Here is a 14,480-nt window from a genome sequence, read left to right as displayed (position 1 = left end):
GTTTTGCTGGTCTGCATTGCTACAAATTGTATTAGGTGTGGTTGTGTAGCGTTTGTGCCGAATATATATCGTTCTTAGTAGTGCGTTTCCTTTACGGTGTGTTTGGTTCTGCTGGAAGTTATATCACCGGATTCGTGTTGACCATGGAATTGGTCGGTGCTAGTAAACGTACAGTGTGTGGTATTGCATTTCAAGCTGCTTTCGCTGGCGGAGTAATGTTGGTGGCTGCTTGGGGAGCTTAATACATGACCGTCAAATCTTGCAAGTTGTATACGGACTACATGGAGTTCTTCTTATCGTTCATTGGTGGCTTATGGACGAATCTCCACGATGGCTTTGGATGCAGGGTCGTGCTCGCGAAGCAGTGTTAATCGTACAAAAGCATTAGAAATGAATAAACGCGGCCTTTCACTTGACGTCTCCTATTATGTTTCTAAAGGAAAAGTTGTAAGTCATGACGATGGACCATCAGCCGGAGTCAGTGACTTATTCAAAACTCCAAATTTGCGCAAAAAAACTCTAAACGTATGTTTGTGCTGGTTCGCAATTCGTTAGTATATTACGGATTATCCCTTAGCGCTGGTAAATTATATGGCAATCCTTTCCTCATTTTGTTCATAATGGGCCTGGTTGAATTTCCTAATTATATTGCCACAGTATTTCTCATGGATCGTCTAGGAAGACGTTCGCTTATCAGTGGATTCATGATAGCTGGTGGTATCTGTTGTATAGTGGCAGCATACATTGAACAAGGCTCAACGGCCGCGACCTCTATCGTTATGCTTGGAAAACTGTTTATAGCAGGATCCTTTGCAATTATATACATCTACTCTGCAGAACTTTTTCCCACGGTTGTACGAAATTCAGCGCTCGGCTTAGGTTCCATGTGCGCTCGTTTATCTGGTGCCCTTACGCCATTGATCACACTATTGGATTCTTTCGATCCGACCATACCCGCTGTAATATTTGGTGTCATTTCATTGGTTTCTGGATTGTTATGTTTAATATTACCAGAAACGACAGGGCAACCAATGCCACAATCCCTTAACGATGGAGAACGCTTCGGTGTCGGAGACACTTGCTTCACAACATGCCTCGGTAAAAACAGGACTGAACCCGAACCAGAACCTCAGGCGGAACAAATGTATCCAATGAACACTGTGGTGTCATAGTACAAACTAAAGTGCTCTTATATTTCTAATTTAACATTTGCTCATGAAAAACAAAAATCACATCGCTCATAACATTCACAAATTGGACATTTGTTCAATTATGAAGTACTATACCAATGCTCATCGTTATATTGCGATTATATTTAATATAGATTTAAATATCATGCTACAAATTTTGTAAATAATAAAGTTAAGAATGGACTTAATGTCTGCAGGGACCATTTTTATACATTGTGTGATTATAAAATAAATATTAGTATAATGCTCCATAGTCAAACAGATTGGTAATTAATACATTATTTGTCGACGAGAGTAGTAGTACAACTTTTCACAGTAAAATTGATGAATAATAAATTGAATTATTATTAGACTGCATGTTATTTGGTTTTTGAGTTAAAATTATACCAAAGAATCTTTTCAAGTGAATCATTTAAGTTAAGAAAAAAAAAAAAAATCAATACTCTCTATATACAACCTTTAATTTAATTTATAATTATACTGAAAACTTTAGTATTAGAAAGATATTTGATTTGATAACCAATAATATTACTTGTATTTAGTAGATATAGAAAACTAAAATGTCATATGTAGTTTCTAGTAGTTGAAACAATGTACTCAATCGTCACCATATAACGAGATGTGATACAATAAAGAAGAGTCTTATAATTGTAAGTAATTTTATAGTTTTTATATAAACGGGCATACTAAACGACATTTAATTAATACGTGAAATTCGCATATATGTGAGTCTTGAAAATGTATGTTGTATTGAGCTTCGAACAAGGAATCCAATATTGTAATAAAAAGCCAAAAAGTTATTATAAAATTATTGTTTATAGCCGACTTTCTCAACTATGTACGTTCCATCTTCAGGACATCTGTCAAGAACATGATCTTGATTAGAAGGTAAACAAAGCAGATACATACATACATACATACATACATACATACATACATACATATATATATATATATATATATATATATATATACATGTATATATAATATATACTTTACCAGTTAGTACAGACACGTATCGTTAAATATGTAAATGCGCATATATAAAACAATATATACATACAATGTTATACCTCATATGTACATTATATATCAATCCATATACAGTTTAATACACCTCTCTGTGCCTCTACAGTAGCTCTATAATTCAGCAAATATAACCATGTACTATTTGGGTCTAACGTCCATTAATGTCCAAACAATAGACTTCAAAATATCAGTGTGATAAAAAATCCCACGCGTGTGAAAGTTGTTAGTTCATTATTCTGTCGTAAAGAATATTTTTGTGTTTTACATTTCTACACCCAACCGGACTAATAACAGGGTTAGTATTTAGTACACATAAACTAAAGTAATCTAGAATATAGTACAGGTGTTTGATTGTCCTTGCTAATTATGATATCAAGAATTAATAGAAACATCTATTTGAAATAGAAAAAACAAATGTTTCAACAACAACGAAAAATTATGAAAAGAAAAAAATGTAACAGAATAGTATAACTTCAAAATCAAATTAAACGAGAAAAGCATTTTGTAATATTTTACAAAATTGAAGTTTTAGTTTCTACTTCTATTATCTCATGAAGGATTTATTGCAAGTGATTACCACTCAAATATATATATATATATATATATATATATATATATATATATATATATATATATATGACAGCGTCTAAAAATCCGGCATAATATCAACAAAAAACATTTTCTCTCAAAATTTATTTTAAATTCATGCATTAGGTTACAATAGTCATAACCTTTATTCGGTGGAATACGAACATATCTCCTTAACAGGTCGCACACTTAATCTCTTGTAACTTTGTAAATTGTTATGTTAGTAAAATTGTAAAAAATTGTTATGAATACAACAGTTTTGAAATTTATATTACATCATGTAGACATTACTATATCCTCATACCACGGATTGTTTTTTCTGTTTTTAATATTAGAATCAGCAAATTTTCTACTGAATAAAGAGTAGAACTATAGCCAAAACGTATGGAATTTAGAATAAGTTAAGTAAATTTATGTTTTTTATTGATATTATTTTTAGACTCTGTCAACATCAATTTGGAATTATATATTCACGAATTTCAATTTCTGTTGTCAGTAAACGACATGTTTATATCTGACACAAAGTTAGTTTACAAGATTGTTAAAATTGAATTGAAGGAAGGGCGGGATTTATTATGTATCGCAAATCACATTATATTATAACCAATAAACTTTATTATAATTATTTTTATACCAAAAATATACATAGTTATCAAATGTTTATCTAAAAATTCACTTATGATAAATTAAAATTGTGAATACTGTTACAGTTAATACATGGAATTTGCAGTGCAATTGTACATCACAATATTAATTCAATATAGTTATTATACTCTATCAACTAAGATGTTAAATATTTCCACAAGCGACATGACAGGGGGATTAAAACAGAAATCGACAAATAATCTAAGGGTATGAAGAAGTCCATAACTAAATTAAATTTTGTTGTTTATCGAAGATTGTGGTGGTATTTTGTTACTAGCCCAAGCCGTGATCGTCGAAGAATCCCTGCGGCGTCTCCTCCTGCGAAAGAACAACGTCAAAGAAAAATTTTCAACAAGTTCCATAAATCCTTACTCGGGATAAGTAATGTGCGACGCCAACGAGAAGATCATTTTAACACTATGTACCAGTTATACCTTATTGCAATTAATTTTAAATCGGCCTACGTCAAAAGAAATCTATTATCCCAAAACCGGTCATATATCTAAATTACAAACCAATTTTATCAATTTAACAAATGCTTATACAGCGAAACTAAACGATTGTAAAAACATAATGAATGCCTTATGTATCTGTCTGTACCAAATCATAATATTAGATCTACGGCTACTAAACTAATGCTGAGATCGCATAGAAAGTATTTTATTTTGCTAATATAAATAAAATAATAAAGTTAGTATTTCTTTAAATAAATAAATTTGTTTTCCGTATCAAGCTGAGTAAAATTTGCATATGCAATTAACAACTTATTAAAATTGCATTGAACGTAATTTATAATTTATCAAATAATAAGCATGCTAATTTATTTAGAATTTTGATTTAAATGCATATTCGAGATGCAGAAAATACGCGACATATGATCTCAGCCTAAATCAATTTCAAAATTCCAGTTTATACAATAAAAAAAACTAAATAGCTAAAATATGTTAATCAATAATAATTCGGTAAAACAAGTTTACTAGACAAAAAACGTAGACAAATATATATAATCTGATAAAAAAGTTAAATTTATTTCATCAGTCACAAAGATAGTGTGAATAAAATCAAGCAAAAAACTGTCATGTGTAGATAATCTTAATCCGCGCCTAAAATTGATCGATTGCATAAGTGCTAAGTGATATCTATATGTAATATCAATAATGCTCATAAAACCGTTATTTTAATCAAAGGCACACATTACAATTTTTATCACAGCTCGTTCTGATAACATTTTGACATAGCAAATATTTACTAACAATGACGTATTCCATACACTGATAATCGACCTCGCAACATAACTATTGAAAATTAATTTTCGATGCAATTTTTCATCATGCTTAAAATAAGTTAAAACCATTCCTTATTATAACATTAAAAACAACCACCACAATAAGCGTGTAAAAAATAACAATGTTTTATTTCATTTAGCAACTGAACTGTGCTAAAACAGTACTAATCGCTTAAATCAAGTGAAATAATGAAGTATGGTAAGTGATGCAGAGAAATGGATGGGATGAGCAAATAATTGCTAAGAATTATAATGAAGATGATTATCACACGCTAAATATATAGGCAATAGCTCTGTCTCAAGATAATTACGAATAATAAATCACAACTCGAGCACTACGACTGTATCCATGCACTACAAATTTTAACAAACTTAGCAGAGGTTTCATTACAAAAACAATATATATATATGCTCTACTCCTAGATGTCAGGAATATTACAGGGAAAAGGTATGATTGCAGTAAAATTAAATCGTAATACTAATATATAACAAGCATGAAGTATTATTAGTATTTAGTATTATATATATATATATATATATATATATATATATATATATATATTAAGGTGGCCCTTAGCATGAACATTTTCGAATTTCTTTCCTCCCAAAGACTCAAATGGTTCCAAATTGATAAAAAACAATTCTCTGAAAGTTTTAGCTCTTAATATTAACTTTTAGATAGTGCGCAATTCAATCAAACTTCGTATGGAAATAGCATGAAAAAAAATTTAAAAATTAAAAAAAATTTTTTTATGTATAACATAGCGACAAAGGAATTAAAAGTGAAAATTCGTGTCATTTTTTATTGAAATTTCGACGCTCTGCAAAATTTTTGAAATTTTTTTCATGCTATTTCCATACAAATCTTTGATTGAATTGCGCTCTATCTAAAAGACAATATTAAGAGCTAAAACTTTCAGAGAATTGTTTATCAATTTGGAACCATTTGAGCCCTTGGGAGGAAATTAGAAAATGTCCATATTAAGGACCACCCTAATACAGATATATATATATATATATATATATATATATATATATATGTATATATGTATATATATATATATATATATATATTTGTTTATTTATTTATTTATTCATCTTGATAGTTTTTTCGGCGTTGTAACATATTTCAAAGTAACTAGCAGCCCATTCGTCGAAATAAAAATGTAACAAAGTATTTAAGAATTTTTATGTATTAAATCTAAATTAAAGTTAATTAATTAATGTTAATTTATTAAAGTTATAAATTAAAGTTCTTAAAAACTTTATTACATTTTTATTTCGACGAATGGGCTGCTAGTTACTTTGAAATATATGTATATATAATTATATATATATATATATATATATATATATATATATATATACATATATTATAAATGAGTAAGTTCTTTTACGATGTTACATAAAAAAACAAAGATTTATATAAATTAATCTTTAATTCCCAAACGTTTTGACATACAATTTAATGTCATCATCAGTGGATATTGATATTGGTATCTTACATCAAAAGATGTGTACCATATACAGCACAAAAATCAGCTCTAACATTAAGACACTAACTTGTCAACAATTATGATTTGTTTCTTTTATGTGGATAGGTAAATAAAATAATAATAATTGTTTAACGAAAATCTATATGAAATTCAAATATTTTTCAAACGAACTTGTAATAGCTACAGTGTCCGAAACCGATTACACACTATTCAATTCTCATTATTTTACCTATCTAATAAAAAGAAAAAAAAATCATGATTATTGACAAGTAAGTGTATTAATGTTAGTGCTAGTTCAATATCCACCGATGACAAACTGTATGTCGAAACTTTTGGGAATAAATGATTAATTTAAAAATCCTTGTTTTTTTTTACATATCGCCCCAAAAGAACTTCTTCATATATCTCATTATCGAAATTAATTACTCTATATGATGCATATACATATATACGTATAAATACATGTAGAATGTTAATAAAACACCATCTCCTAAAGAAGCTCAAACAGAAATTTCAAGATGATTCAGCTGAATATCAAAAATAGGTAAAAAATGCAACCAGTTTTCTAAAATCTATACATTAATGTAAATTTAATGAAGCGCTTGAACTTCGACTAATATTATTCTTTATTCAGATTAAAATGGAAAGCTTTGCTTAAGAAACCAAACCTCTAAAATGGATTCTGATATCGCGTGGGTTAATCCAAAGGTATACATTTTGAAATATTCCGTTTTGAGTAGCCATTTAGAGTGCCGTAGATCATATATCATATATTTATGTAGTATATGTAACAAATTAATAATAATTATAATTTAATATAATATTTAACCAGATTGATGTGAAAATTAAAAAAAAATAACTCTGTCAATATTCGAACTCGCGTATATGTGTCGATGCTGATTGTGAACATTTTGTTTGGCTTGAAGACACATATGATATTCGCAAGTTCGATCCCCGGCAGAATTTTTTTTTAATTTTATTTTTACATCAACCTGCTTAAATATTATAATAAACAACAATAATTAGTAATTTGATATATAAATATATGATACTAATGATACATAATACATAAATATATGATATATAGTCTACGGTACTCTAATAATTTAAACCTTTGGATCAATCCACGGGACATCAGAATTAATTTTAAAGATATGGTTTCTTCAGCAAAGTTTCGTATTTTGATCCATATAATCTGAGAATCATATGTGTCTAAGCGATTTTTAAATCGACCTAACCTTTTATTTTGTTATAAACGTACATATGTATCATGTACAATCGACGCACCCTTTTATTTATATTATACACATACATATGTATGTGTATGATAAAAATAATATCTAACAGTGATATAGGTGAAACCGGAGTTTTTTGTCAGTATTAACACCTTAAGTCCGACGTACCCAGGCAAAACAAAATAAGCTCGACAAACGTAAATGATTTTTTTCTATATATACATAAAAACAAAATACATATACCAGGTTGGAGTGAAAAGATGCTGGCCCTACCAGAAGGCAATGGGTCTACTTCTGGATTGTCATCATATAGCTCTCTCCCTAACTAATTTATATTTATACTTTCAGCTCGATCGCATTCCTTTGTTAAAATGGAAAAAAATAGAAAATCATGCAGTTATCACATACTTCTATTTTAAGGGTTTAACATAAAGAAAAAATTAAAAGAAGACACGGATTCAACACTTAAGGCTCCAGATGATAATCAATATTAAGCAGTGGAACATAAAAATAGATTGTGTGAACACCTATAACGAACTATTACCAGGACGGCCCGTTTAAGTCATAACTTGAAAAATGATCGAAAAAAAACCCATAAGTTTTGAAAACACCATAATTTGGAAGTAGACGGTATAGCAGGCTTCTAGGACGTTATAAGAATGTATGCTAATTATTTTACACGATCATTTGAGAATGGAGAAGCAGTGTGCGAGATCGGTGCCACGTATGCTAACAGCCAATATTTTGTAGATTTTTGGCGTCAAATCATTTGTTAATGAAGTTTGGAGGCACCACTATACTTCTGAAAAATAAACAACCTTCTAAACACCTGGTTGGTCAAAAAGAACCAAATTAAAAAATAGTAAATAATGACAACTAGGTTTTGGCTACTTTTCTCGAGATGCAAGAGAATTTATATACATTAATTACATTGAGCAGGGTAAAACTTTCGTAGGTCAATAACCGAAATATCGCAACGTTCGAAGCAGGAGATTCAAATTAAATTTCATTTAGTGAGGAAATTATTTGTTTCATAATGATTACGCGCCAGCGTATTTGCTGAGTATTTCCATAGCTAAAATTTGCATATTGTAGTTCGATGGCGCATCATCCCAAATCTCCAAATTTAACTCTCTGCAACTAATATCTGTTTTCTAATCAGAAAAAATAGTGTGGCCAATATCTTGTTAGTAATTAGGAAATGATGGAAGCCATAAATCAGCGTTTTGAAGAAATTGACGAATCTATGTTCAAAACCGTTTTTATTCATAAACACCGTTAGAAAAAATGTATAAGTATCATAAAGCCCCTGAACATCATTATTCCTAGGCAGCCCAGCAACTTTTGACCCCTCCCTCGTACATATATACACATTATAGATATGGACTTGCACATAAATACACATAATATATATATATTAATATTAACAATGTATAATATCTTTAAGCCATACATGATATAAAACTTGGAAGATTATTTGAGAATGTTATTTATACCGAACGTTTCAACATCCTATCTGGAAACATTGAGAATTGCACACTATTTTATGTGTTTAATCATAGTAAGTGCTGACATGTGCCAGTAAACTCATAGAAAATTGGTAGCAAATTCAACCCACCCATGATGTAATGCAGACCTTGAAAACATCTAGTCTTGGTAGTTTTCAAGAAGTCTTAAAAAAATATGTATAATGATATATATATATATATATATATATATATATAAATTTATATATACATGTAAAATGTTAACAAAGCCAACAATTTTTTTTAAGAAAAAAACTCGAATAAAAAAAAAACATTCAAGTTGGTTCAGCTGAAAACGAAGAATATGGTGAACAAACGCAAGAAGTTTTCTAAGAAGTACACAATGTTAGTTTAATGAAAAGCTTGAAGTAGCAAATATGAACTTGTCACAGTCACCTGCCTAATACACAAAATTTATGAGCAAGTCTACAAATTACATAAATACTTAGAAAAGCTAATTCTAAAAGTATGAGCATAAATCTTTTTAGACTTATGAAATATTTAATTTAAATTACAGCATTAATAAAAGTAAAGCATAATTTAGCAAATGAAGAGGTTTGTATCAATCAATGTGCATATTAATTATAATTACTCCACTACTTATTACAGAAAGTATACCACGCAAAAATTTTAGAATTTTGTTAAGCAATGGATTTAAAAGAGGTAAGTATGTTTGTAAGTTACTAAGCTAGTGAGCATTTGTAAAAGTTAGTTTTACATTGTGCAATCAGCAAAGAAGTGAAATAAATCGATTGAAAATATATTTACTTACCATATTCGCAATGCTAATTTGAAAATTATGCAATTAGGTTCTATTACTTGAAATAAAAAATATCTAGAAAATGAATGTGGGCAAATTGAGATGATGCTGGAAGTAATATTTATAACATCAAAACTATTATTACTATTTAATAACATTGTATTTATATTAAACTTAGCTTCTTAATAGTAATAACTATTAGACGTTTTCCTAAAATTATTGAGTAAGTTCCCTAAGATATTTTTTATGTAATTTGTAAACATTACATAAAATAAATTATTTGGCAAAAACGTGTTAAGCCTGTTCTTTATAGATTATTCAGAATTTGCATGTTTGTTTTACCAATGTAATCAACCATTTCTCAATTATTATTTTAAGTATATTAACCAACAAGAATAAATTGATTTCTAAAACAATAGTTAAATTAGTTTCCAGAAGAATTTTGAATCCCGCACAACTGTACCATCAGTTATGCACATTTTTGTGCAAGTAAAAAAAACTTCATGTACAAAAAAATAAGATATCAATAATTAAATCTTCAAAACCTATTTTGAAAAATAATGTTTTAGGTTGGTTAAATAATGGTTATTTAAACATAAAATTTATTTAAAATATTTAAAAATAAAACAAATAACGTGAGTATTCAACATTATGATCGAATTATCAAGGTAAGAATATAAAATATTTAGTGACAAATTACACAAATCAATGTCCATTTAGTATATAAAGAGAACCAGATTGTAAAATAATATATCCCTTAATTGGCTTGAGTTAGCAATATATACTTTAATTCTAGGTCCATTTTATTATGAATGGAACAATGACTTGAAAACCTCATTTTTAAAATCATTAAAATAAAGAAAAATCATCAAATGGCCCTAACTTACGCAATGAATAGAGTTAAAGTCATTTTCATACAGACTTACAACACAACACCCGTGTGTCAAAACACAAATGTTTGTAAAACAAAATGGATGATTTACATGCATTCATGTGTGCAATTTAAAACCTATATTTATTAGCCTGTCATAAAAGTGTGATTCAAAATGACATAAAAGATCAAACCTATATTTCCAGCAAACTGTAAGAAACCCAATTGTAACCAATCTATATATTCAGTGCATCAGTTTCAAATCTGTATAATAAAACCATGCTTAATGATATTACTGGAAGGACAAAGAATGAAATTATTAGCATAAAATAAATTAGGAAAAATATTTGAGAATACTCATCACATTCGTAAAGCAACGGAACAGACTAAATGTTAGTATTTGCTTAATAGTGGCATCATCAAATTTAGCATCAGCAGATCACTTACTAAAATTAAATAACAGCGAATATGCGTTAAAGTTAATTAGCACTTGCAAATACTTGTCTTTCAAGTAAATTCACTAACACATCCAAACAGAATAAATCATGCAATAGCATGAATACATTCAAGCACATACCGACACAAGACGGTTCAATAGAACCGTGTGGACAATAACGGATGCAACATACAGCTCATCACACTTCAAACTAGGAAAACAATCAAAATGCATTGATTTGAAAACAGGCAACATATATAATATAGTCATTGAATTGTATGGCATTACAAAGTATAGTTATATAGTTCAAGTATACTATAATTTTTTTCTTCAAATTAATCAGAATAGCATAAAAGTACAAAGCAAAAAGGATCTCACGTGTATTATTTGTATCAAGAAGCATCGAACTAAATTGTTAAACTGGTATTAGAAATAAATTGTAAAATTTTATAAAAAATGTTTATCTTCACATATTTTAAAATTATTCAAGTTCAAGTTTATTGAATTATTAAATAATAATCCATAAAACAACACATATCCAAAACTTCAATTTGAAGTACATGGCATGTCATTATAAATAAATAAGTTATTGAGTTCATTCAACATTCAAAGATAACAATAAAATGTTTCTTTCAATATTGCTTATAAGATCCTCATTGCATATTTATCATTATGCCTCAAGTATATAATACTAATTTGTTTAAATTATTAATTAAATAGAAATTACTTCAATAATCTACAAATCAATTTTCTACTAGAGATAACGTTTGACATACACATACAGGAACAATAATAAACATAAAACTAACAATAAAGTTCTAAGATATTTATAAATCATTACTATCATCTACTGTACTAACCTCCTGCAAGAGATCTTGAGCTGCTATCGCTTTTAAAACATTTTTTTTAGAAGTTTCTTGAAGTTCACCACCAACAAGAAGTTCATCCAATATGAAATAGGCTTTTTCAAAATTGAAAATTATATCTAATTCACAAACCTATAAAATACATAAGTGATTAGTAATCTTCAAAAATAAATTACACAAAAAACAAATCATTGCTAATTGTAATGCAATCAAAATGAGCAAATTTTTTTGTTATGTTAAGCATTAGTAAAGAAGGATCAATGTATTCATTAAATTTGTCAAATTTATTAAAAATTAGTATTAAATAATCTGTAATAATTGTAAAGAAATCTGGAATCTAAATTCGTTTCAACCATTACAGTTAAATGAACCCATTATCGTTTTAACCCTCAGTCTCACGGGCTCAGTAACTGTATTTACAAGTTCAGGACAGAATCTTATTTTAACTATGTATTTGCTTAAAAATATTTTATAAACAAATATTTTATTAATGTTTCTATAATGCTGAATAGGAGTTCTATGAATAAATAAGAAAAAAATAGAGATTAATTAATGTAGATTAGGTAATTATTGTAGTAATATAACAGATATAGTAGAATATATTAATATAGTAGTATAACAGAATATAGATATACATATTTGCCCACAATATATTTAAAGCACAATCTATATTTATTAGATTACATATAGAAAATTGACAGAACCTGTTTGAATATTTTAATAAAGAGTGCATAAATATTATGCATGTTTAAACCACAGACATTTGGTTCAGTATATCTCTAGGAAATAAGTTCAGTATATCTCCACCTGTCAAGGTATGCAAAGCTCACAGACAAACTGATGTGGGCATGTGAATAGTAGTTAATAGTAAAATAAAAGAAGCTACTAAGGACAAGGAGTCTTTATAACATCAAATCATAGCTCGGCACGCTAACTGATTGGCCCTGTCGGATTGGCTAGGCACAGGTAGTTATGAACAATTTTATAAATAAATGAAGATTAATTATATTTTTCAATGTAACATTATTTAACATTCAAATAGTAATATTTTATTAAATAAAAGAAGCTATTAGGGACAGGGAGTCTTTATAACATCAAATCATAGCTCGGCAAGCTAAATGTTTGAACCTGTATCTGTCAGATTGGCTAGCACAGGTAGTTAATGAATAATTTTATAAATAAATGAAAATTATTTATATTTTGCAATTTAACATTCTAATAGTATTATTTTATTAAAAATGATATTGCACAAAAATGGCAATTGTTAAAGATAATGTATTTAAAATATAGTAATGAAGTCATAACAGCCAATGTTAAATAGGCATACCATTATACATGAACAAAAGCATCATAAATAAGCATTTATGATACAATGAGTAAGGTATGTATATACAAAACAAATTGTTAAAAAATGCCATAAAAAGGTAAGTATAGTGCACCAGAAAGTGTAGTTAAGTATACTCAAATCTATAATAATTAAAGATACTTACGCTGCCAAAATATTTGTCTAATAGTTCTACATATCTGTGTATTATCTCGAGTGTTAATAGTTCATTATCATTCTGTTCAATTGCACAACAAAAATATAAACTCGCATACCTGCAAATACAGATTAATTGAACGACTGCCACATTGTACACATGTGTCACAAGAAAATAAATATCTCACCTTTTATATACAACTTTAACATCCTTCCATTCTAAAAATGAACACATTTTAGGTTTCCTTGCTAATATGGTAGTAATTAATTCCCTAGTAATTTTTTTCTTTAATTTGTCTGTGTATGCTACGTACCATTTTTGAAGTCTTAATTTACCTTGACGACTGAATAGTAGCATGAATTGCATCTAAAATTATGGAAAAAAATGTTTAAAACCCCAATTATGTAACCACGACGTATAATAAATATCTTTACCATTTTGATATATTGTTTTTTAAAATTAATATGCCATTAAACCCGATCAAACACTTCGCTATTGACGGCTGCCGAGTCGTTGACGTAGGTAAATATGGTACGGCCCAAAATGACAATTCAAGTCATAGATAAAAGATGATTCATGTAATCGGGCAACACCAAACTGTCACGAGTACCTAGCAACAGGCGTACCATCAGAAGGCGTATTCAAAGCAAATATTTGAATATGAAGCTATTTGAATATGAATATGGAGCTATGAATATGAATATTTTCATATTGAAAATTATTATGTATGAGTGTTATATATATACTCTACCTTGTATCATTTCAAATGTTTAAGACATTCTATTCAAAATATACTTTTATTGTAATGCACTTAATATTTTATTTTTATTTTATTTTTGTATTCGTTTAACTTATTATATATATATATATATATATATATATATATACATATGAGTAAGTTCTTTAAAAACTTACACATATATCTCTAAAATTAAATAAAAATTAAGTGAGTTAAAATATAAATATGGTTTTAATCAATTGTCTTGATTTTTTCAAGTGGTACAATGTACATCATATATATATATATATATATATATATATATATATATATATATATATATAATAAATAAAG

The 14,480-nt window shown here is 28.1% G+C and overlaps 2 protein-coding genes across 2 annotated transcripts; one reads left to right on the top strand and one right to left on the bottom strand.

Moving 5' to 3' along the window:
* Positions 1–4: 4 nt before the first annotated feature.
* Positions 5–1,444, top strand: LOC113369293 (organic cation transporter protein-like; the record flags this gene model as incomplete). Its single annotated transcript, XM_026610072.1, is given in 5 exon segments — positions 5–46; positions 48–237; positions 240–380; positions 383–541; positions 544–1,444. Coding segments are annotated over 5 exon segments (1,161 nt in total), but the record flags the coding sequence as incomplete, so codon positions are not given.
* Positions 1,445–3,562: 2,118 nt separating this feature from the next.
* Positions 3,563–13,937, bottom strand: LOC113369294 (AP-1 complex subunit sigma-2-like). The gene is made up of 5 exons (XM_026610074.1): positions 13,843–13,937; positions 13,596–13,774; positions 13,418–13,526; positions 11,922–12,059; positions 3,563–3,770 (listed from the first exon to the last, which is right to left on the bottom strand). Exons 1-5 carry the CDS (start codon positions 13,843–13,845, stop codon positions 3,726–3,728), a joined length of 474 nt encoding a protein of 157 aa, XP_026465859.1. The 5' UTR covers positions 13,846–13,937; the 3' UTR covers positions 3,563–3,725.
* Between the last annotated feature and the right edge of the window lie 543 nt (positions 13,938–14,480).

Source organism: Ctenocephalides felis, unplaced genomic scaffold, assembly GCF_003426905.1.
Source record: "Ctenocephalides felis isolate EL2017-DRISC unplaced genomic scaffold, ASM342690v1 CF-g0.4_SCAFFOLD_01217, whole genome shotgun sequence".
NCBI classification, from domain to species: domain Eukaryota; kingdom Metazoa; phylum Arthropoda; class Insecta; order Siphonaptera; family Pulicidae; genus Ctenocephalides; species Ctenocephalides felis.
This window is presented reverse-complemented; position numbering and strand designations above follow the sequence as displayed.

What these genes read in the sequence shown, in the direction of transcription:
- LOC113369294 (XM_026610074.1), bottom strand. An exon ending in GTTAAAGTTGTATATAAAAG is followed by an intron (nt 13,527 to 13,595) that starts GTGAGATATTTA and finishes CTGTATTTGCAG; the next exon opens with GTATGCGAGTTTATATTTTT. An exon ending in CTCAAGATCTCTTGCAGGAG is followed by an intron (nt 3,771 to 11,921) that starts GTTAGTACAGTA and finishes GTTCTTTCGCAG; the next exon opens with GAGGAGACGCCGCAGGGATT.